This window comes from Aotus nancymaae, unplaced genomic scaffold (assembly GCF_030222135.1).
Source record: "Aotus nancymaae isolate 86718 unplaced genomic scaffold, 86718_ANA_hifiasm-v0.15.2.pri h1tg000155l, whole genome shotgun sequence".
Lineage (NCBI taxonomy): Eukaryota > Metazoa > Chordata > Mammalia > Primates > Aotidae > Aotus > Aotus nancymaae.
This window is the reverse complement of record NW_026988570.1, coordinates 2624679-2651107: the sequence shown is the minus strand read 5'-3', so window position 1 is coordinate 2651107 and position 26429 is coordinate 2624679. Positions and strand designations below refer to the sequence as shown.

General features: G+C 38.3%; 1 protein-coding gene across 1 annotated transcript in view; it reads right to left on the bottom strand.

Annotated features, from left to right (window-relative positions):
- Positions 1–26429, bottom strand: part of LOC105712056 (nephrocystin-1) — a 73452-nt gene that overhangs the window by 1169 nt on the left and 45854 nt on the right. The window contains 8 exon segments of the mRNA XM_064371680.1: positions 798–842; positions 4664–4737; positions 7151–7263; positions 16020–16119; positions 17807–17883; positions 20419–20501; positions 21594–21704; positions 24210–24284. Coding sequence (XP_064227750.1) covers positions 798–842; positions 4664–4737; positions 7151–7263; positions 16020–16119; positions 17807–17883; positions 20419–20501; positions 21594–21704; positions 24210–24284 — 678 coding nt within the window.

The following is a 26429-nucleotide window of genomic DNA, read 5'->3' as shown; positions in this document are numbered from 1 at the left end:
GGCTCAAATAAGGATACAATCTAGAAATCGTTTCCCAGTTTTCAGGGTTTTCAGCTCATTTGTTCTTTCACTTTCCTTGTAGATAATGCATATTTTAGATCAGCATTGGTAAAGTATGGACTATGTGCCAAATGTGGCCTGCCACCTCTTTTCATAAATGAAGTTTTATAGAAAAACAGTCACACTTGGTTATATTTACATATTGTCTGTGGCTGCTTTTGTGTTGCAACACCAGAGTTGAGTACTGTGACAGAGACCATAAGACCTGAAAAGCCAAAATGGTTTTCCATCTGGCCCTTCCCAGAAACATTTGCCAAATCCTGGATGAGAGCAACCAAACCACTACTCACTGATTAAAGCAGTTCAGATTGGTAGTTACAATGATTTTATAGCAATATAAGCAGAAGCAATGCATTGTTTTCAATATATGGTACAGCTCAGGCCAATTTTTTGTTTTTCCTTCTATTTACCTGATACGGGCTTTGAGAGCTAGAGAAGTTTTTTAAAAATAAAAGAAACTTGATATACAACTGAGAGACTTTGGCTTAAAAACTTCCCCTTTCTTTAAATAAAACTCAGTAATCTGAAATGACTGTCTTGAACAAGTGTTCCTTCTCACATTAGTTAACAATCATGCATAACCCTCTTGGAATGTGTTTTTGCAGCCATAATGACACAGTTTCCTTGGTTAAGAGGGATTATGACTATGGCTACTTTTGCTAAAAAAGAAACATTATAATGGGCAAGCAAACACCAGGTACTGCAAATATTAAGTTCAGTGTGGAAAATCTTATTACCTTCTCTGATCTTTTTAACATACTTTTTTTTTCAGCCCAGGAACTCTAAAGAGCAAACAGAAATGTTGTATTAGTCCAAGTAGTAACAAGTCCTTGCAACACTTCTGCAACTTCACTCTGTAAATAAACTTATGGATAGGGTTAAAAATGCTGTACAGATTCTATACAAGCAAGAAATGAATCTGTAATTAGGCATCTATTGCAAATGACTAGGCAGAATGACTAGGCAGATGTATCTATGAAAGATACCTTAGCAGCCCATGATAATTATAAATCAAAACTAACTTAAGAATAGAATCAGTGAAACACTAACACATCCATGCAAACTATACAAACACAGCACCTGAATAATAAAATGGTATTAAGCTTTCCAAGTAAGACAGTAATGAAAATGGAAAACATTGCAAAATACCAAACTTTGCTACAATTTTGTTATGAATGATGACAATGGTCAGAATGAGATAGACTGAAATACAAATTTGTAAATAAATATTTCTAATCCATTCACAAGGCTTCACAGAAACTTCCTTAAATAAATAGAAACCCCAGAATTCAATCAGTCCCATAGAAGTATGAATTTAAGACTTTCACAGTGCCAGTTCCTGGCAAACTGAATGCGTGGGTGGAATATGACCAGTTTCATAGCTGCCTGTTCCAGGGTCTGGGTTCTGTGCAAGTCAGCAGATATCCTCCTGTTGGCACCTGATATTATGGGTACCCTGAAAGCATCAGACCTTTCTCAGCAGGGAGACCCTGGGTTGAATATAACATACGGCACCAAGAAGGAGATTCTCCATACAATGATGCACTGACAAAATGTTTCTTACCAGGAGATAACAGACTATGCTACTCATGAGAGTATCTTGGAATGTTCATACCTATTACCATGTGAAGGGACTATAGTCCTCCACCCTATTAACTGCGGTGCCTATGGGTCCTTGAGAGTTTGAAGTGGACCCTTAAGAGAACCAAAGTGTTTTACTAAACAGGCTGGGTGCCATTCTTCTTCTTATTAAAATGTCATTCACAAACTGAACTGTGCTAGGTAAGTAAACACTAGGAGGCTCACATGCTGTACATTTTAAATTTTATTAGGTTGGTGCAAAAGTAACTGTGATTTTTTTGCTATCACTTTTATGGCAAAAACTGCAATTACTTTTGTACCAACCTAATAATATGGCTTAACGTGAATATCACTTAGCAAATTTAAACCTAGTGTCTGGCAAAATCTGCCTGTTGTTTGTTAGTTACATGTCAATGTCCCACCTCATTTTTAACTGAGTCACCAACAAACAGTAGGATGTTTCACTTAGAGTAACTCATCTGGGAACAGCAAACATGTTAAAGTTCACTATTACCTCACCAAGATCCACTTCCTTTCTTCTGGAACAAAAAAAAAGACTATGCCCCCTTTGAAGTTAAATGGACCATGTGACTGGTTTGGGCCGATGCAATGTGAGCAGAAGTGGCCCAGGCCCCTTTGGAGCAAAGGCAGTGAAAGTCTAAGAACAATTCTCTATTCTCCCTCTTCTGCAGGGAAACTGGCAACAGAGGCAGCTATTTGTTCCAGATGGTACTGTGAGACAGTGGAGGCTCCACCAGTCTGTACTTTTGGGTGACTGTGGAGCAGCATCTTCCACTGATCCATGCTGGATACATACCATGGGTGAGAAAGAAACCTGTGCCGAACACCACAGCACAGCTGAGCTTCTCCTAAGTAATAGTGTATTATGACACAGAGAGAAGAAGGCTCATGAGTGTAGAAACCACCACTTTCTTTTCAAAAATTATCATTATACAAATAATTTAATGTGGAAAAAATTAAGAAAATGTAGATAAAATAATCCAAGATTCAATGGTATTCACTGATACTTCTCTGGAATATATTCTTCCAGATCTTCTCATAGGCAGATACATAAATGTATATATATATTTAAATATATTTAGTATGCCTCAAATGGGATTTTTTCACTAAATATCCTATGTGCACAACTTTGCCCACATGCCTTTTCTTGAGCAGCCTGTGGCACATTCTGGGCGCACCCAAAGCTGACCTGCAGGGACAGCCCTGGCTGGAGCTCACTTCTCACTGCTGAGCTCCATGGCTGGCCAGGTCACTACATGTCTCTGAGCTGTCTGCTCATCAGGGAAATGCAGATTTTAGACTAGATTAGGGTTCCTAAGTTTCTTCCTAAGAACAAGGTCCAGATTCCTGACTGTTACACATCTAGGGAAATATTCCTGTGGCCAACACGATGACTTATATTAATGCATAGTGGGCTCTTGTGAAATCTTGGTTGAATAAATCAGTGTATATATGGTCTATATAATGAATGATTATTACACTAGTAATTTTATAGAAGAAAGAGAAATTCTGCATTATCTAGCTATAGTGCCAGATGAACCTATCTAAAATTACAGGAGATCGTATGCACCATGAACATTTTCTTAAACATCTCTGTTGAAAATGTCATTGTTACTGTTAACACCCCCCACCCCAGCCAAGGCAGCATATGAATTCGTTTCAAAGTCTAATAAGAATATGGCCGGGCGCGGTGGCTCAAGCCTGTAATCCCAGCACTTTGGGAGGCCGAGGCGGGTGGATCACGAGGTTAAGAGATCAAGACCATCCTGGTCAACATGGTGAAACCCCGTCTCTACTAATACAAAAAATTAGCTGGGCATGGTGGCGCGTGCCTGTAATCCCAGCTACTCAGGAGGCTGAGGCAGGAGAATTGCCTGAACCCAGGAGTCGGAGGTTGCGGTGAGCCGAGATCGCGCCCTTGCACTCCAGCCTGGGTAACAAGCGAAACTCCATCTCAAAAAAAAAAAAAAAAAGAATATTTGTAGACGACTGAGTCCTCCTTCTGTTTCTGCTGTCAGGCCCATATGACCTCTTTTTTTATCAACAGGAGTCATCCCGTGATATGCTCACCTCCCTCTTGCACATGTTCTGCCTCTCTGCACTTGGCAGAGTTTGCCTAAAGAAGAAACCTTCCTGGGTTACCCATGACCTACCACAGCCCTCAGCCCCACACCAAGACTCAGGCTTACTTTGCTCATCTACCTACCACTCCCTTACTTGCATCTGACATGCCAAGATAGACCGTCAGCTCTATTCCTTCCTGCCTCAAATGTCAGCTCATGCTAACCCTTCCACCTGCAATGTCTTCACCCCCATCTCAGCAGGTCAAAATCCTCTTGGCCCTGGCCTTTATGAGGCTCTCTCACTCCGGACCTCTCTAAGGAAACACAATTTGATTCCTTCTTTGCTGTCTTCCTTAAATCTTCAAGGTCCTGGGTTATACCTCCCCCATGGCACTTCTCATGTTACCTGTGTATCTGCCTTGCATGCAGAGAGTTCTTCTAATACTTATTAACCTTGATGTATTAGGCTAAACCATATGAAACTGCCTCTTAGGCCAAAAATAGCTGAAAATTGGGAGATTTCATGTGATTTAACATAAAATTTCAGACAGCAAATAGCATACATGGAATTAAATTAAAGATGGTATGCATGCCCTGGACTCTCCTCTGGAAACTCAATTGATTTATCTTACAGACCATTTTGGATTTTTGCTCTTAAGTCACAATCAGTGGCCATTTTAAGCAAAGAAAAAAAACGGGCAAAGATTGTAATAGCATACACAGCAGGCACTCATCTGCTCACTGGGTCAGGGAGGGCAGCCCTTGGGAATTCATGTTAACATGGGAAAGATGAGACTGATTTACCTAGACAATGGACAGCAATTGGAAGACATCAGCCTAGTAAAAATAGCCTAGACCAGGTGACAGAACTCATTAACACAGAGTGTGTAACTGCTTCCAAAAGCCAGCAGGTTTCCTTTGCAATGCATGCTACCTACCCTGAGGGCATCCATCACATCAGGTTGCTCCAAAAGCATGGGGAAGGTGGCCAGCATGGGATGACTAATTAAATCTGAAATGCAAAACAACAGAAAGAATTTTACGCAAACTTCGCTGGATGGATTTTATTACAATCGACCCAAAAATATTCAGATGAAAATTATTGTGCCAAATGATTTGTTGATAACATAGTCTACACGCTTTGACTTCTAGGAGAGCTCAAAGCTGTCCCCTCAACCTTCATCTGCCCCTATACCTATATCCTGGCGAGCTCTTGTACCAAATTAATGGAGCTTTTAGAGTGAGGGCAAGGAGGCAAAATTTTGTTCTTCTATGTTGTTCTTCAACTTCTCTTTCTTCCTTATGGCTGTGGCATGGTAAAAGGAATCTTCTCCTTACAGGTAGCCCTCCTCTTGGGAGACTGAGCGGAAACCAGGAAGCACCAGGGGAAAGGAGGCAGAGGGACTGCTGCTCAGGTCTGATTCCAGTCAGGTCTGATTCCAGTCCACCAGTGCTCAGGGAAGGACCCAAACTTGTGTCTGGAGCCAGCAGAGAGTGGTAGGTGAAATGGGAAGAATTAGGAATTGAGGATTCTGGCCATATAACCAAACATGGTGGAGGAGATATTGACATTTCACAATAGATAATGGCACATGAAAAACATGTGCAAAGCAGCACACCAGGAAAGACGTGTCTTAGTCTATTTGTGCTGCTGTCATGGAATACCCAAGGCTGGGTAACTTACAAACAAAAGAAAATTATATCTCAAAGTTCTGGAGGCTGGGAAATCTAAGATCAAGGTACTGGCATTTAGTGTCTAGTGAGGGCCTTCTTACAACATCCTCCAGAGCAGAGGAACACTGTGTCCTCATGTGGCTGAAGGCAAAAGGGTAAGGGAGACAAATTTCCTTGTCAAGCCCTTCTACAAGAGTCTCTAATCCCGTTCATAAGAAAACAGACCTCATGGCCTAATCACCATTCAAAGGCCCCATCTTGCAATACCATTACATTGGTAACATGAATTTTAAATGGGATATATTTAAACCATAGCAGACACTTTTGAAATGGCAAGGGCAAGGTATTCTATAATCTGGTGTCCTCAGTAGAGAAAAATTCATTCTTTAGATATTATTAGGATATTTCATTATGATAATTAAATTCAAACAAAGTCACCAGTTCTGAGAAAACTTCTTACCTATTCGGAGAACTAACAAGCCTTAACCTCTTCAAGAAGTCATATTACTTATGAAGTCTTTGGAGAGTCATCAAAATGAATTCAAAGGCAATGGTGATTAAAAGGCTTATCTGTTCTCCTCCTTAAGAGTTATAACGATTCCTTGAGAACTTTCTGTGCCCCTCTGCCTTTGAGTTCCACTTCTACCTATCTATCCAGGTGATAACTCCCTGGGAGAGGAGTCCTGCCTATGAACATTATTTGTCCACAAATGCTAAGCCTCACTCACTCTGCTCCATCCGCACTGGCCTGCCTCAATTTCAAGCCCTCCAACACATGCATGTCTTCTTTCCTTGGATCTTCAGACATGCTGGTCACTCTATCCAGAAAGAATCCTTCCCCACACACTTCCCTCATAGGTCTAATTCCTCTCTCACATCTTTTGTTAAACATTACTCACTCAAAGAAGTCTTTCCTTGCCCTACACATTAGTCAAGTCTTCCCAGTGCATGCTCTTGTTGTGTATTTTCCTTCACAGCACTTATTTCAAAAGGGTGGAAAGGATTATTTAGGTAATTATGTGTTTGAGGCCTGGGACACCTATGCCTGTCTCATTCATCACTAGGTCTAGCATAGTATCTGACACATAGCAGGTACTCAGTACACATATCTGCTTACTGATTTATTCAATGAAAGAAGAGCCAATAAAATTAAACTGTTTTTCTTTTTGGAGGCAATTATTATAACACATGCATTTTTCTTTGTAGTTCAATCATATATGGCGACTCATTGATTTTTAAAATTATTTATTAACATTTTACTTGGTAAAAATTTCAAACCTACAAAGAAGTTTCAAGAATACAGACAGTACACAGAACACCCTAATACTCTGTGTCTGGATTCACCTATTTTAACTAATCTATTTGATGTTTACACTTCATGCACTAAGAACCAGCTATGATGGTTGATTTTGGTTTCTTTTCAAAATGATGATGTGCACACCAAACACATGGGAATAAACAGATTACTCAGAGACATTAAGGGAAAATATTACTATATCTGAGTCTTGGGATCTCAAAACTCTGGAATTTGAAATGTGAAAATACTATGTTTGAAAGAACTGAATATGTATTTAATTCACAAAGTTCTGCATCCAAAGATGTCCCATAAGTAATGTATAAACAACAATGCTGTTCTAAATATTTTATTCCAAAAGTCACAATCAGAAACGGAAGATACAAGTTGATATAGGTTACCTTTACTCAGAGCATGAAGCATTACTGCACAAAAGGAAATGGCAAAGCCCACTTACCCGTACTTTGCAAGCTCATCCTGTCTTTCAGGAGCACATCTCCAAGAATTTGTCGATAAAATATCAACAAGTGAATGGAACACATACTTCCAATTAATGTTTCTGGAAGTAGACTATTAAAGAAGAAAAAAATGTATTCATTAGACAATCCAACCTACAATGTTTTTTGATGTATATTACTTTAATAAATGGTCCCAAATTCTGCTTCATTACTGGAACACATATTTAACAATTTAAAGAAAAATTTATACTAAAAGTAGGTCACATTAAATTTCAGATAATTTTTTGTATTTGTTTACACTTTCAAGTCTCAACTCTGTATTACCATTTTTGTGCTTTCATTTTAGCATATACACCTATGTTAAATGTCAGATAAAAAAGAGAAAGCACCAATTATATGTTTTGGATAAAAAAGGACTAGTCAGCTACAAGCTTTAACAAAGGCATGTGGCTGCCACGCCTGATTTGATGACTGCAGAGGAAATACAAATTCGGGCTGTTCACAGTACTGGGTGGAACATAGGAGGGTGTGACAGACCTGGAATAAGTCCTGACTTTGTCACTTCCTAGCTATGTGACTTTAAATTAATCTCCTTGTGCTTTGGTTTCCTTAATTATTGGATACAAACAGTAATACTTGCATTTCAGAAATTTACTAAAAGGATTAAAATGAAGTGTGGGGCAGGCATGGTGACTCACACCTGTAATCCCAAAACTTCGGGAGGCTGAGATGGTGAATCACTTGAGGTCAGAAGTTTGAGACCAGCTTGGTCAACATGGTAAAACCACATTTCTACTGAAAATACAAAAATTAGCCAAATGTGGTGGTGGGCACCTGTAATCTCAGCTACTCAGAGGCTAAGGCAGAAGAATCCCTTGAGCCTGGGAGGTGGAGGTTGCAGTGAGCTGAGATCAGGCCACTGCACTCCAGCCTGGGTGACAGAGCAAGACTCTGTCTCAAAAAAATGAAACAAAACAAAACAACAACAACAACAAAAATGAAGTAAGTACGGAGTACTTAATGTAATGTCTGGTATATAGTAAGAAGTAGAAAACAAAAAATAATTCAATATTGGCGTTAAGTTGGTATTGGTTTAAACTAGATTGCTATAACCTTAGGATGTTATATGTAATACCAAGTTAAGTTGGTATTAGCTTAAAATATATCATTAAAACTTTAGGATGTTATATGTAATACCATGGTAACCACAAAGGAAATATCTATAGAATATTTTCAAATGGAAATGAAAAGAGAATCAAAATTTGTCACTATGAAAAATCAAACACAAAGAAAATCAGTGAGGAAGGAAATTAAGAACCAAAAAAAAAAAAAAAAAGGCATAAGAAAAGCAAAAAATAAGTAATAAAATGGCAAAAGTAAGTCCTTTTCTATTAGTAATCACTTTAAATCTAAACAAATTAGGCTCCTCAATTGAAAGATATAGATGGGCAGAATGCATTAAAAAAAACAACATTTAGTTATATGCTATGTATAAGGACTCACTTTAGACTTAGGACACTCATGGGTAGAAAAGAAAAGAATACAAAAAAATATATTCCATATAAATAGCAACCAAAAGAAAACATGTTTAGCCATACTGATATCAAACAAAATAGACTTCAAGACAAAAAAAGTTACAAGAGACAGAGAAAGATATTGTATAATCATAAAAGAGTCCATTCAGAATATGTAACAGTTATAAACATATATGCACCAAACATCAGAGCTCCTAAATATATGAATCAAAGACTGAAAGAATTGAAGGGAGAAATATATAGATCTATAATAATAGAGAAGATTTCAATATCCTACTTTCGATAAGGTATAGGACAACCAAACAAAAGATCAATAACACTGTAGACTGGATCTAGCAGACATATACAAAACACTCTACCCAGCAACAGCAGAATATACATTTTCGAAAGTGCACATGAGATATTCTTCAGGAAAGACTGTATGTTGAGTGAAAAAATAAGTCTTAATAAATTTAAAAAGATTGAAATCATACAAAGTATCTTTTTTCAATCATAATGAAACAAAACAAGAAATCAAAATCAATAAAAACTGGAAAACACGCAAATATGTGGAAATTAACACACTCAAACAACCAATGGCTCAAAGAAGAAATCTCAGGAGAAACTAGAAAATATCTTGAGAAATGAAAATGAAACCAAAACATATCAAAACTCATAAGATACAGTGAAAACAGTCCTAGGAGGGAAATTTATAGCTATAAATACTTCATTAAAAAAGAAGGAAGAGCTCAAGTCAACAACCCAACTTTATACCCTAAGGAACTAGAAAAGAAGAACAAAACTAGCAGAAGGAAAAAAATAATAAAGATTAGAGAGGGACAAAATAAAAAATAGAAAACAATAGAGAAAATCAATGAAAGCAAGAGTCTGTTCTTCAAAAAGATGAACAAAATTGACAAACCTTCAGTGAGAATGACTAAGGAAAAAAGACTCAACTAAAATCAGAAATGAAAGAGGGGATATTACTACTGATTTTATAGAAATAAAAAATGTGTAAGAGCATACTATAAATAGTTCTATGCCAACAAGTTAGATAGCATAAATGAAATAGCCAAATTTCTAGAAACACACAACCTATTAAGGCTGAATCACAAAGAAATAGAAAATCTCAATAACAAGTAAGGAGATTGAATCAGTAATCAAAAAAATCTCCTGATAAAGAAAAGCCCAGCATCAGATGGTTTCACTGGAGAATTCTAACAAACATTTAAAGAAGAATTAACACCAATTTTCCTCAAACTATTCCAAGAAATTGAAGAGAAGAAAACACTATCAAACTCATTATAAGGTCAGAATTACCCTGGTACCAAAGCCAACAATACTATAAGAGGAAAAAAAAAAAAAGCTAAAGCCCAATATCCCTGAATATTGATGCAAAATCCTCAACAAAATGCTACCAAAATGAATTCAACAGCACATTAAAAAGCTTATATATCATGACCAAGTCAAATTTATTTGTGGAACACAAGGATGGCTCAACATCCAAAAATCAACCAACATAATGTGCTATATTAACAGAATTTAGGGGAAAACCCCACATTATTTTCTCAACCGATGCTGAAAAACCACAAAACTCAACATCCTTTCATGATAAAAACACTCAACAAACTAGGAATAGAAAGGAACTACTTCAACATAATAAAGGCCGTATATGAAAAGCCCACAGCTAACATCACATACTCAATGGTGAAACAATGAAAGCTTTTCCTCTAAGATAAGGAATAAGACAAGGATCCTGCTCCTGCTGCTATTACTCAACATAGTAATGGAAATATTTTTCTAAAAAAGGAGAAATATCTCTGTTCACAGACAAAATGATGTAGAATATATGTAGAAAAAGATTCCATGAAATATTCCATGAAAAAGACTTTCAGAATAAATGACTTTACCAAAGTTTCAGAATACAAAATCAACATGCAAAAATCATTGCATTTCTATACACTAACAATAAACAATTTGAAAAGGGAACTAAGAAAACAATTTACAATAGCATCAAAAAAGTCAGAAATTTAAAAATAGAAAATTTGAGTATTTAGATTTCAAAATAAACTGGAAACATGAAAAGTGATCTCTTTAAGACTCTCACACATGACACATAGTAAATACTTACTGGGAATATATTAAACACAAGATTTAACCCTTCAAAGTAGTCAAGAAAATATCTTAGATCATTCTAAATAAATATTTTCTAAATACTATTTTTAGAAATATATAAACTCTGTCATAAAGCATGAAGAAGGACCATATAGAAGATCTCAAAAAACCTTACAAGTGATATGTTGTCTTCTATCAAAAAGGAAGATGTCTTTTGGCTGAGAAAAACCATCAAAGATTTAAAAAGAGAACTTACTGTTTGTAAATTAATCCTTTATCTTAATTTCTAAGATGAGATTTTTAAAAGAGGAAATTATCACAGAGGTAATATTCAGGCTTCCAGCCTATTGGAAGAGAACAGAATGAATGTGACCACTGTGCTGAGGTAAAAGCAATGGATTCCATGGGCAATTAGTTTCATGGCATTAAATAAGTATCCTTGACCACTCTTTAAACCCTGAATTTCTAGAAACATCCAAAAATAAAATATAGGTTCTCTTAGCACAGTTATATTGATATACAGCATTTGATACACAAAGTCAGAAACTGTCTTTTTCAAATTGTCTTTTTCCAACCTGGCTAAATTCTGTAAAGACCGGATGCAGGGGACCATTTCAGCTGCCTGAATGCCAATATATGCTTCCTCAGGGATCAGGCTGTGACTCCTGGGATCAGGGATCAGGTTGTTCTGGGACCATGGATATATTCATGAGCAGGGACAGAACCTTAGTTCATGAACAACATGTTCATGTTCTGCCCATTGGTCCATGGTCCCATTGTGCAGTGTTTCAGCTGCATGCCCAAATTCAGGGCTTATGATGAAGAACAGCCATTGATTTTGCCAAGGAAAGGGGTAGGGACTTCCTTTCTTCTGTTCAGCCCTCTCCTTGTAGACCTGCCTGCTCCGCCTGGCAGGCATTGTTCCACCCAGTGTGGGCACTCCTTTCCTTCTGGCACCTTCCCACAACATGAACCAATGCTGCTTGCCCTTTATTATTATTTTTTAGAGAAAGCATCTGATTTTCCCAAACTCAAGAAGAATAGAAAGTTCTGGGTTGCTGAAGGTTAGCTGAGTTAAGTAAGTAAAAATACACTTCAGTAAAAATGAATTCACATGTAGACCAACAAACTCTGGTGGCAGAGTGCAATGAACACAATGAATGGGCCTCAAGCAACTAATGTTAATACCTTATTTATTTTAGCAACAATGTAATAAAAGTAAAAGAGAAAAAAAAGATGGAATGCATCAAAAAAGCAAAGGATAATGAATTTATAGTAAATTTACACACACAGATGCACACACACACACACAGAAACACATGCAACCTTCTTCTACAGACCAGGGTTTCTTCATATTCAGAACTCATGCACTGGGAATCTGAAGTCAAATTCAGGACTTTCCCTTCTCAGGGGATTATACACATGCTTTTGGTCAAATTACATCAAGTTAAACCCCTTTGGAAAACAGCTCTAAAAGACAAATCTTGGTGAAACTGAAGCATCTATTTGCTCTCTTTTTCTTATGTTGACAAGGTCACCATGATCATAACCAACTCTACAAAACAAGACTGCCAAGTCCTATAAGCAGGACTCCGGTGCCACTGGTCTGCACCAAATAATTCATATTTTCACAGGATTCCTGATATCCAAAGGATACACATGTGTAGCACTGCAGGCTGAATCAGAGGGCAATATAGAGCCAACCAGCAAGGGCACTGGGTAAAAATGGGCACAAATACAAACTCTAACTAGGCTTTCTGGCCTTGGCCTTGTCTACACTGTCTTATGTCTTTTGGCATAAACAAAGGTGAAGTTTGCATAAACAAAGGTGAAGTTTGTAAAGAAGCAAGGATGAGGATAGAAGCGGGGTGTGCCTTTGAAGGGAAGGAGGAGGACTGTTGGTGTCATTACCTGTCTTGTTCTCTCACCCACTGAAGGTGGCAGGTCAGGGGAGGAGAGGATGCTGAAATGGATCAGTCCTGCGTCAGTCTGCACCTCCAGGGTGCAGAGGCTCAGAGAGTGATGTCCAAAAGGGCCCAGGCTGGTGCCTAGCCTCTTACCTTGAACTCACAGCACAGCCCTCCCACTATGGCCCCCAGCCCTGCTTCAAGGCCCAGGGCCTCTGGTTTCACTGTCCATGACCTGGTTTCTGTTCAAGTCAGCCTGTGTCTGGAGTTGCAAGAGTAGTGTGTCCCAACTCACATTTGAGATTCCCAGGAGTTTATGGTTTGGGGTCATGCAAAGTGGAGAGGCAATTTCAAGCCAGCACTCAAGTCTCTGGAAGAGCACACACCAAGACAAGGCAGAGGGAAGCCAGGGACAGGTGGAGGCTGTGCAGAGGCCCTGAGGAGTATACTTTTACACTAGCAGGGAGAATTTTGCTTTGAAATTATTTCACAAACATTTTTTGGGTGCCTATTGTGTGCTGTAATGAAACAAATGCCTCAGTCCTGAGGTATGGAGGACAAGGACACAGGACCTTTAAGAACTCAGCATATACATTAGCATTCACTGCTTAAGAAGAAGAGGCTGCCTTGCTAACCTCTGTACCACATGGTCCAATTTGATCTTGATATCATACAAAATATCTGAAAACCAGTATTTGGGGGCCAAAGAAACACTATGAAGGGCTGTACTTGAAAGACATGCATGGGAGTGCTTCGGGACTCTTGGAGGCTTATCAACAGGAGTAGTAGGGAGGCCAAAGATGCAGGAAGAATGAGGCCAAACAGGATTTGGCTTTTCTTTCACAAAGACTACTACTGTGCTGCTTTCTTTCTTATCTTGAAAAAATAACAATTTTCCAAGCAAAGACTGGCCAAAATAGAGAATTTACAGGCTCTATGAACATCCAAGGGGGAAAAAGCTAAGAGAGTAAATAATACCCATGAACACATTATTAATGGCTATTGAAAGATTGAACTGTTAACACTATAATTGTAAAATAAATTTCAGTAGTAGAGATAAGAACAAGGGATATTTAAGCTAAGACTATGATCTGGAATGAGAAAAACCATTCAGAGGGGTATGCTAAGTCTTCCTTTACCTACTTACTTCTTAATAACCTGTGAGCAATGAGCAGGTCATGGTGGGAGAGTTCAGCTGCCACAGTCTCTGTCCCATGCCATGCTCTTCCTCCCACCTCTTGTCCTCTTGTGCCCTCTGCGGAGCTCCTTTCCTCCATATCTACCCAATCCTTCAAAGCAACTTCAAATCTTCATTTTCAACTACACATCTTCATATGAACAAATTTTATGACATGGCACCATCTACCTGGCTTTATATTTATATTTATCTATATATAAGAAGATTATAGTAGTAAATAATTATAGCTAACACTATTGTGTTAGTTACTATGTGGCACACAATATAAACACTGGCTAAGTGTTTTATATGTTTTCTTTCCATTAAACCTCATTACAGCTTTATGGGGTTGATATTATTATTATTATGTCCATTTTAAATATGTAGACATTACGACCCTGACAGAGATGTCAAATGGCTTGTCTAAGAGGGTACGGAGGGAAAAACTGATAGATCTGAGATTTTACTGGTGTACAAGCTCCCTGAGGAAAATGTAAATTTAAAACACCATGACAAACCACTACTCTCATTTACTAGAAGGGACAAAACCGAAAAACTGATCATATCAAGTACTATCAAGAATATGGAGTAATTGGAACTCTCATACATCACTAATGAGAATGCAAAGAGGTACAGTCATTTTGGAAACAGTTTGGTAGTTTCTTATAAAGTTAAACTCCATATGACCCAGCAATCTCGCTCCTAGGTATTTATACCCATGAGAGATGAAGACATATATCCACATGCAGAAAATTTGTACGCAAATGTTTCAAGTAGCTTTATTTTTAATTTCCCAAACCTAGAAACAACCTGAATGCCCATCAATTTGTAAATGAATAAACACATTGTAGTATATCTATCAAATGGAATTCAGATGCTCCTCAACTTATGGTGGGTTATGTCCCCAGAAACCCATCATAAATGGAAAATATCGTAAGTTGAAAACGCATTTAATATACCTAGCCTCTTTTTTTTTTTTTTGAGTCAGGGTCTCACTCTGTTGCCCAGGCTGGAGTTCAACGATGTCATCATGGCTCACTGCAGCCTCAACCTCTTGGGCTCAAGCAATCCTCCCACCTAAGCCTCCTAAGTAGCTGGGACTACAGGTGTGTGTCACCACATCCAGCTAATTTTTTTTGGGGGGGTGGGGTAGAAATGGGGTCTTGCCATGTTGTCCAGGCTGGTCTTGAACTCCTGGCCTGAAGCGATTTTACCACCTTGGCCTCCCAAAGTGCTCCAATTATAGGTGTGAGCCACTACGTCTTGCCTACAACTGGCCTATTGAACATCATAGCATAGGCCAGCCTACCTTAAACATACTCATAACATATTAACCTACAAATGAGCAAAATCATATAATACAAAGCCTATTTTATAATAAAGTATAAATATCTCATGTAATTTATTGAATCTGTACTGAAGTATACTGTCTACTGAATGGGTTTTGCTTTTGCAACATGGTAAAATTAAAAAATCTTGAGTAAGTCAGGGACTGTTTGTACTATTCGGAACAAAAGGAACTACTGACACAAGCAATGGCATGGGTAAGTCTCAGCTGCACTACGCTAAGTGAAAGAAGCCAGACTCAAAAGGCTCCCTACTGTTATGATTCCATTTGTATGACATTCTGGACAAAGCAAAACTGCTAGGAAGGAAAAACAGGTGTGACTGCCTGAGGCTGGGGCTAGGGAGCTGACTACAAAGGGTCATGAGATAACTTTTTAAAGTGAGGGAAATACTCTTTATCTTGATTGTAGTGGTAATCACATGATGTATATATTTTTCAAAATGCAAAGAACTATAAACTAAAAAGAATACATTTTACTGCATGTAAATTATATCTCAATAAACTTGATATTAAAAGAAAGTTCCCTGAGGGTAGAATCAGGCATTGGTAAGCCCCATTTAGTCAAGTCTTCTATTTACTAGTTAGATCAAATGACAGATTTGGTTAGAAGAGCTAACTAGTAAGTAGAAGAGTAAGCTAATTTCAGCTTTATTACCCATTTCCCTACCTACCTTTGGCAGAAGAATTAAAGAGAACAAAAATATTATAACAAAAGATGACCAAATAGGAGGAGAAGCCAAAAGCAGAGATGGTCTCCAAGTGCTGAATGATCCCAAGTTCACTGGACAGGTAAAAGCAGGTACCAACCTTAGTACATTTCTTGATCTTCTGTTCAAAGATCTCAGTTTTACTAGAAGTTGCGGCTGTCTTCTCATTGTCATCATCTGGTAGAAAACACTGCCGTGTGCTTTTAAGAAAAATCAAAACTAAGTCACAAAACTTTAAATAATTGAGACAATGAGTATAATAAAACAAATATTTCATGAAAATATACCAACGAGTAGTACTGAATTAAATGAAAGGCAAGAGTCACCCACATACCCTAAATGAGCTGACAGACCTCTCTAAGGGCACAGGATTGTTTGCTAAATCTGATGAATTACAGCATTATTGCTGCCAGATTACAAAGGAAAACAGCATGTCTGACTCCAGATAGAACCAACTGCATCACACACCCTGAACTCCTTTCTGTTCAAGAAGGCAGGACTGGCATTGTGGGGCAGCAGAGGTGGTGTGTGTCCAGAATCACCAAACAAATGGGGTGGCTGAGGAGTGGAAACAGAATTCCAAATCTGTCAGGCTCTGAGCCCCGTAAGGCAATGACTGTATCTGTCCTGCTCTTCATTCTCCCGTTTTCTAGCACAGTGCCTGGTTAATGAACATAGTAAAAGATGCTTAGTATTTCTAGAGGGCAATTTGGCATGCACATTACTGTTTCAAATGTCTGCATCCTTTGACCTAGCAATAGGCACCCTCTGTATTAGCCTATTCTACTGCTTCTGTACTGAGGAAGGAGACCCTTAATGCTCTTCAGCCTTCTGCATTGCATCTCAAAAGGAGAAGCTAGAAGTCAGCCAGAAGGGGGACTAGTTGGTGCTGCCAGCCAGGGTAAAAATAAGACCCCTACTGATTACCACAATCTCTCCTATAGATCGAAGGCATGGTATGGAGGAATCTTTCCGGAAGGCATTGTTTTTACCTAAACAAGATCAAACCCCCACATAAGCCACATACCCGACACCTATTCCATGAACCAAGGCCCTTTCACATGTAATTTTTAAAGCTGTAAACCTAAGACCCATTCACATGTAATTTCTAAAGCAGTAAACACAAGACCCTTTCACGTATAATTTCTAGAGTTGTGAGCCTTTATAAGGACAGAGATTTTTCTTTGTTAGACCAGCTTGGCTATTAGGCAGCTATGGTGCCTTGCTGCCGGCCGAAATAAATCATCCCTTCCTTCCTAGCTCAGTGTCTGAGAGGTCTGTTCCTCGCTGCGGTTCCTGCTTTAGTATCAGTCACAAGTATCAGTTCAGTGGTCAATGAAAAGGAACTAATGCAGGGTCCTCATTCTTCATGATTTCTTAACATCTCATATGTGTTACCAAGAAAATAAGTACTTAAAATGATTAAAATTTTACTATCAAATGACATATTTTCAAAAGTGTGAATCCAAGTGAAAAATGCTATGCTTATTATTAGAGTGTAGCTACCTCTCAGTTGCATCTTCTATTTGTTTAATCTTTTTTTTCTTTCTTTTTTGAGATGGAGTCTCACCCTGTCTGTCACCCAGGCTGGAGTACAATGGGGCAATCTTGGCTCACTGCAACCTCGGCCTCACGGGCTCAAGCGATTCTCCTGCCTCAGCCTCCTGAGTAGCTGGGACTACAGGAACACACCACCACGCTCAGCTAATTTTTGTATTTTCAGTGGAGATGGGCTTTCACCGTATTGGTCAGGCTGGTCTTGAACTCCTGACCTCCTGATCCGCCTGCCTCAGCCTCCCAAAGTGCTGGGATTACAGGTATGAGCCACTGCACCTGGACTATTTGTTCAATCTTTAAGGAAAGGAAGACAACACATGGGAACCGTACCTCTTCTGGATACTGAAGGGTCCACGTCAACAGCTTTTTCATAAGGAGTACCACCATTCAAGAAGAGCTCATAAGTTCTATAAAAGAATAACAGTCGATGACAGATACATGCTGTGGCCATTTAGAAAACACTGGAATCAGTAGTTAAATATTCTTTAGCACAAATACACTCATACACATTTCATTTATGGCTCATTGGTAAGTGAAAATAATAATTGTTGAACTCTCCGTGAGGTACCACCTGGGCAAATAAACAGTCTTTCTTTCCTAATTATAAGCTGCAGAAAATACATTTCTTCCACGAAAATGAGAAAAATTATCTTTCCTAACTTTACCCTGTAGAAAATACATTTTTCCTTGAAAATGAGAAAAATTAATTCAAGTCATTAAAGTGTTCAGATTTTAATGACTTATGTTAATGACAAGTGATTGTTTTTCAATATATTTTTCAAATGTGTTGAATCATTATTTGAAATACAACCATTAGGAACTTATATTATTTTTAAAATATAAAACGTAGATTGTTATAAAAAGTTTGAATGGGCCGGGCGCGGTGGCTCAAGCCTGTAATCCCAGCACTTTGGGAGGCCGAGGCGGGTGGATCACGAGGTCAAGAGATCGAGACCATCCTGGTCAACATGGTGAAACCCCGTCTCTACTAATACAAAAAAAATTAGCTGGGCATGGTGGCGCGTGCCTGTAATCCCAGCTACTCAGGAGGCTGAGGCAGGAGAATTGCCTGAACCCAGGAGGCGGAGATTGCGGTGAGCCGAGATCGGGCCATTGCACTCCAGCCTGGGTAACAAGATTGCGAAACTCCGTCTCAAAAAAAAAAAAAAAAAAAAGTTTGAATGGCAAAGAAATGATAAGTAAAAAGTGAAAAATTCCTCCCCATGCCTTCTTCTCTAGTTTGATTAATCTCCTGCCCTATCTTTTCTATGCAAATGCAAACAAATATATAAACATGGTGAATTTCAAAACTAACACATGCTTCAAAACTAACATACTACATGCTCTTCTTCTGAAGTCACATACTAAGTGTAGAAAGAAGGTAAAAGAGCCCTTTAATTACACTGCACCACCTCAATTCTGTTCCTCAGAGGCAATTTCTGGCAACAGATTACCTAGACCCACCCACAGAGGCTAATAAATAGTTTTGCTTTGTTTATTTTTCCTTTTTTGAGACAGAGTCTCGCTCTGTCACCCAGGCTAGAGTGCAATGGCATGAAAACTGCTCACTGCAGCTTCGACCTCTAGGATTCAACCAATCCTCCCAGCTCAGCCTCTGGAGTAGCTGGAATTACAGGCATCATGCTTGGCTAATTTTTTTGTTTTTTTTTTGTAGAGATGGCATCTCACCATGTTGCCCAGGCTGGTCTCGAACTCCTGGGTTCAGGTGATCCTCCTGCCAAGGCCTCCCAAAGTGCTAAAATTACAGGAATTGTGAACCACCTCACCTGGCCCACAAATAGTTTTTAATGAACAAAAGTGGGGTCACAGTATTCAAAATATTCTGTAACTTTTCCCATATACTAGTAGACAGAAAATGTGTTTGTATTAATACACAGAGTTCTACCTCATTTAAAAAAATAGCTGTGACTTCACTTTCAGAAAGATGGAAAAGATATACTATTCCTTATTTCTTCCACTAAGCACAACTAAAAACCCTGAGCATATTAAAAGACAAAAACAAAAAAGCAAAAAACAATCACAAGAAACTTGGCACCCAGGGTAATGCAGTGGTCCCTCCCCACCCACTGGGATGATATCAAAGGACTTGTAGACTCAAGACTTCTACGTCTGCCCAGTGGCAAGAAGGCCATGTAAGGAGCATTATCTAAATTAATCCTCACAAGCTCTTGGAGTAAGAATTATTACAATCCTCCAGATTAAAAATAGGTGAAATTCAGACTTGGAGATGTTAAGAAATCTACCTACAATTACATGGGTAGAGCTGGGACTGGAGCCCAGAATTTTATAATCCAAATTTGGGATCTTAATCACCATCCTACTGCCTGCCTATTTCTGTCCCTTCTTGAATTTCTTATTAATATCCTAGATTTAGATCTTTCTTTTCCTCCATGTTAAAATTTGAATGATATTTTTCTTATTAATTTTTGAGAGCTCTTTTTATATTAGGGATAATGATCTTCTAACTCTTCTATATATATTGCAATATTTACTTCCAGTCTGCCTTTTGATCTTAAAGTTTAAATCATTTTCCATGGTTGCCACTATGATTTCAATGTCCCACCTACAGAAGGAGGGTAGAGACTCACAGAGGACCTCAGGACTCTGGACTTAGCTTTCTCACTCTTTGAAGACAACTAGACTCTGTTTTCAGCATGGTGAAATGTGTTAAAACCATAGGAAATTACTGAAAGAATATTCTCAGCAGACAGCTAGTACAAACATCTTTTAAAATACCTCTTCTCTAGGGGTCATTTTTTCCTCATTAGGATGAGAATGTGCATGCTAAACAACACTAAAATCAACATAAAAAGCCCTTCCAAAAGTTATGTGCATGCTCACAAAACAAACGAGGTAACTAGAGTCTAAAAAATGAATTTCTACAGAAGTATGCATTCGTTAGGAATATATAGCCAACTTACTTTGCTGGAATAGGAACTCCGCTGGCATCAAAAAGTTTAAGAAATACCCAGCCACAACTTAACTCTCCTCTTTCACCAGTTGACTAGGAAATAAGACAAGTATATGAAACTTAATGTCTCAACTAGTCAAATTTATAAGCACATACCAAGTACTTTTAAAGGAACAAAATTAGTATTCGCCTTTAGAACTAAAAAGTTCTTCACAAGAAAGTAAAATGAAACATAGTAGAGTTCCATTTTGCCTGCAGGTCAGATATTAAAGGTAGTATATCAAGAGGCAATCATATTTTCTCAAAATTGTTCTCAAAAATCCCTTAAACCAATGATGTGGCAACTGTTGCCATTGTCTCTTGACCGATGTAAGCATTTTGTGGAGTGATATCAAATCACATCAGTACTACATAGGATTATGAACCTTAATTTCACTGACAGATATAATGCAGATATTAATCATTCATGGGGCTTTCTGCTTAGAATTTTACCCCCATGTCAATTGCTAGAGACCCCCAAGGCTTGCTTGGGGTCCTGCTCCTTTCCCCAGTCCAACCCCCTCCACAACATGTATGGATGAATTTGCTTTAAACAAGTGAATGGACAGTGTAATACCATTAATGTAACATCTCTGGCAGGCTCTCTGGGTTACCATGAGGTCAAGTATATATACTACACCTCTCAAGCTATTATTAGTATGTGGAAACATTTAATTAGTAGCACAGAGCCCAACCCACTGGTTCATTCGTTTCTATGACATAAGTTAACTGAAATTTCTGGTGCTTGCTTTATAAAAATCGCTACTCTGCCAAGTACCTTAATTAGAACCCTCAGTTACAAGGCTATGTGTATTTTTCCCCTGGAGGCCAGAGGTGAACCATGATGCTGGGATGCCAGTAAGCATCTTTTATCACTTTCTGCAAAGTCCCATCCTTTTTGAATTTTTATTCTTCAAAATCACTGGAGTTCACTGAAGCTATAAATGTGAATAAATATTCTTTTATTTTAAATGCTATGAAAAAAATCAGCACACACAAAATTAGAATCACTGGCATTCTCATTCCTCAAGGGATTATAATTCTATTACATACAAAGACCTCAAGAATTTACTTGTCAATAGACATATTTTTTAACCTTCTCTTTTAACTGATACATTAGAAAGCCTTATCTTTTAATGGACATACATTGCTAATATAAGAAATTCCAAGTTCAAATAATATTCCAAGATCTGGAGACACAGAATTGGACCTGATAAAGCAATCACCATCAAGCAAACACGACAAGATGCGAGTAACCTGAAACAATAAAGAAATTAAAGTTATTGATAAAAATAAAAAACAGGAAGGGGGTTTCATATGATTTGAATAAATGTCCCCATCAAATTTCATGTTGAATTATAATCCCCAGTGTTGAAGTTGAGGCCTGGTGGGAGGTGTCTGGGTCATGGGGGCAGATCCCTCATAGTTTGGTGCTGTCCTCACCATAGTGAGTTTGTTCTCAGGAGATCAGTTTTTTTCAAAAATGTGGCCGGGCACGGTGGCTCACACTTGTAATCCCAGCACTTTGGGAGGCCAAGGCGGGTGGATCACTTGAGGTCAGGAGTTCGAGACCAGCCTGGACAACATGGCGAAACCCCATCTCTACTAAAAATAAAAAAATTAGCAGGGCATGATGGTGGGTGCCTGTAATCCCAGCTACTCGGGAGGCTGAGGCAGGAGAATCGCTTGAACTCAGGAGGTGGAGGTCGCAGTGAGCTGATATCATGCCACTGCACTCCAGCCTGGGCAACAGAGTAAGACTCTGTTTCAAAAAAAAAAATAAGTGTGTGGCACCTCCTTCCTCCTTCTTGCTCCTGCTCTGCCATGTGAGATGCCTGCTCCCTCTTCACCTTCTGCCACGATTAGAAGTCTCCTGAGGCCTTCCTAGAAACTGATCAGATGCCTGTGCCATGTTTCCTGTACAGTCTGCAGAACCATGAGCCAATTCAACTTCTTTTCTTTATAAATTAACCGGTCTCAGGTATTTCTTTATTGCAAGAACGGATACCATCTCAGGTATTTCTTTATCACAAGAACAGGGTTTCAGCCCTATTTGTTAGTAAATAGTTTATGCATTTGCATTATAATAAAGGCCTTTTAAGAAAAACACAAAGCAGATGGATTGAATTAATCTATGCCAATGACTACAAATTTTAAAAATTTAATTTCTCTTTTAAAGGGAAAATACCTTTACCTTCACTTATTCTTTGCGTAGAGGCTAACATGAAACAAGTACTGTACCTAGGTCTCCAGAGGTGTTACAAATAATAGTTTATATACATTATAAGATATTTAAATTAACCACTGTTCTTTGTAAACAGAACAAAAATTAAAGACTTAATATACATATTTGCTCAACTTTCCTGATGTGTGCCTTGTGAATTTTCATTTATCTTCTTTTGCTCATTCAATTCCCTCTCCTTAGACAACCATACCCCTCCTTTCTTGCCTGTAAAATTTACCCGTCCTTCAGAAAGGTCTAGTTTCTCTTTTATAAAACCTTCCCTGAGCCAAATGACTAGAATTAACTTTACCTACCTATGTGCTTCCAAAGCACTTGCCAAAACCATTACAATCTGCCTGAGGGGTAGTTAACAACAGTACTCGCCCCACAGGGCTACTCTGATTAAGTAAGATAACGTACATAAGAGCCTGGCACAGGGCCTAGCACACAATTAGGGTTCCGACAATATTGTTATTCTTTATGTATGTATTTTCCCCTACTAACTTTGCTGGAATAGGAACTCCACTGGCATGAAAAAGTTTCCACATGCCTGGGAAAAAATGCTTACATGTAACAGATGTCTACTTTCATTCAGCAGAATAACACATACCCCCAAAAGCTTATCTTTCTACCCCAGGAAAAACATTAAAAAATTCTACCCTAAACACTTCACATACACAGAGTTGCAGTAACAGAACTGTGAAGTACTGTGCCAAGAGAAGTTGTGCCTCTCACTGGAGGAAGGCTGCTAAGAAGATCAAGCTGGAATTTTAGGAGGTGTACTTTCGACAACTGTGGACAGACACAGCACACGATTGAGGTGGCTGGCTTCGTCCACAGCCTGAGCCCTCTCATTGAACCTCCATCTTGCCTTAAGATCTTCTGATGCAGTAAGAGGAAGGGTAATTAAGGGTTTTCAGGATGCAGTTATATAAGGGAGTTAGCTGTGGGAGGGAAGTAAATACTAAAGTAATGAGACCTTGGAGGCAGATGAAAGTAACATGAAATAAAATATAGACAATTGATATTATAAAAACAATATGAAGACATCTTTGTCCTCTCTAGCATCTATGCAATGCTGACTCAGTGGTTTGAACTCTCAAAACGCTCTTGATAGTACATGGGTGTAATGTAGCAGTCCCCTAGGCGTCACTCCTGACTTCATCTGAAGAAAGTGCAGCTTTTATTAGCATAGTTGGAAGATTTCATCTTTGAAAAACACCTCACTTCCTAAATGTAATCTTTATGTTTTCATTTTTATCAAATAAGAATTTTCTAAAAATGAACCCTGAAATTCACTGAATGGGATGATTCACAGGAATTATAACACTAGTGAGTCAGAGACATGAGTAATTTTTATCAATGTCCTCAAATAACACCAAAGAATCTAAAGATTTATATCTGTCCCCACATACTCTGTGCTATTTATATAAATATAAATAAGTTCAACTTTGACAGTCTTATATTAGAAATTAATTGCTTGACATTTAATAGGTAAAAGAAATTCACTCATTCCACTCATTCAGCAGATTACTTACCTGGGAAGAAAAGGTCCATGTTTTGGGCTTTTTAGATTGCCATGTGGCTCTGACTGTATGAATGTTGCTCAGAACCTGAAATGAGATTTTACCTTTTGAAATTATGTAAAAAGCTCTTTGAAACATCACCACTTTCATGTCCCAAAGACTTAACAGTGGCTATACTGAGTGAGGAAGATGGGGAAAAGAGTACTTTCATGTTTTACTTCATGCAATTCTGTAATGTTTTTCTTTTTATATCAGGTATGACATAATGAATTCAGAGTTGGACCCTTATGCTAGTAACAAATTGTATTAAGTGAATTCCTTAATATCTGAGATAGGTTTACCAAGAAAGCAACTAAAATTTTAGGTAAAAATGGCCTTTTCAAATGTGTTTTTTTGAGTTAAGAGTCTCACTCTGTTGCCCAGGCTGGAGTGCAGTAGCACAACCTCAGCTCACTGCAATCTCTGCCTCCCAGGTTCAAGTGATTCTCCTGCCTCAGCCTCCCAAGTAGCTGGGATTACAGGCACCCGCCACCACACCCAGCTAATTTTTGTATTTTTAGAAAAGACAGGGTTTCACCATGTTGGCCAGGCTGGTCTCGAATTCCTGACCTCAGGTGACCTGCCCACCTTGGCCTTTCAAAGTGCTGGGATTACAAGCATGAGCCATTGCACCCAGCAAAAAAAAAAAAAATGGCCTTTAAAAGATATGACCCGGTTTAGCACAATAGCTCACGCCTGTAATCCCAGCACTTTGACAGGCTGAGGCAGGCGAATCACTTGAAGTTGGGAGTTTGAGACCAGCATGGCCAACATGGCAAAACCGTATCTCTACTAAAAATACAAAAATTAGCTGGGTGTGGTGGATATGCACCTGTAATTCCAGCTATTCGAGAGGGTGAGGCAGGAGAATCACTGGAACCTGGGAGGCGGAGGTTGCAGTGAGCTGGTATCACAACACTGCATTCCAGACTAGGTGACAAAGCAAGAATCAGTCTCAAGAAATAAAAAATAAAAAATAAAAAGATGTGACCCATACAAGCATTACATATGCAGTCCATTACTCTGTCACTAAGTCAGACAATGCTAACAGCTCAGACACAGTTATTTTTTTTCCTCTAGATCTCTAGGCCCATAAATTATATTCTTTTTTAAATTCAATCTCTTATAAAATGCTCTATGCAAGAAGTTCATCCTACAATTTACATAAAACAATGAAACACAAAGGGAGCAAAAACTTTATGGAACGAAGAATTCAAATTCTATAATGTTATGACCAAAATTGACATCTTCCAGAGGAATGGATAATATGTAATTTTTATTTTAGATGAAAATATTTTAGTATAACACCTCTAAAACAAATCTTTAAAATAATAATTTAAAATCATCCCAAACGTGTTATATTAGGTCAAATTCAACTCACTGTATTCCACATCCCTAGTAATAGGCATATAGGAGTATTTTATGGGTAGCTAGATTGTTTTCCACATCAGCAAAATCCACTTCCTTCAATTACTAATATATATTTGGTTAAACTTTTCCTGAAATTATGTATATTTACCACCTGGAATACTGGAGTATAAACTCCTTGTAATTACTACCTTGTGATTCCTGTAAGACTGTATTTTATTTATTCTAAGGAGGTTCTTCATTTTTCAAGAAATGTTTCCTACTTCTAATGGCCAACAAGTCCTTTGCTATCATCAAAACTGAAATTCTATACTATCTCTGCTTTTATCTTTTCAATTTGGAGAATCCGGATTTTGAAATTTGGAATCAAGAATAACTTCTTCTGCTTGATAATTCTGTATCTTTCTTGACATACAGACTCTAAGAACTAAAAAGAACTTAGTTCAACCATCTCACTAGGCATTTCAGAAAACTGCAGCCACAGAGGGTGAATAACTGGCTTAGAATCACACTGCTTTCTGTGCAAAACCAGATGCAAAGAATGAAGAAATTGAAGAGTCAAAATAATTTAGAGATTTCATTCAGCAAACTGCATTAAGAATGCAAGAGGGGCTGGATGCAGTGGCTCATGCCTGTAGTCTAACTAATCAGGAGGCTAAGGCAGGGGGATTGCTTGAACTCAGGAGTTTGAGACCAGCTTGGGCAGCATAGTGAAACCTTATCTCCATTTTTTATTTTTTATTTTTTATTTTTTATTTTTTATTTTTTTTTGAGACGGAGTTTCGCTCTTGATACCCAGGCTGGAGCGCAATGGCGCGATCTCGG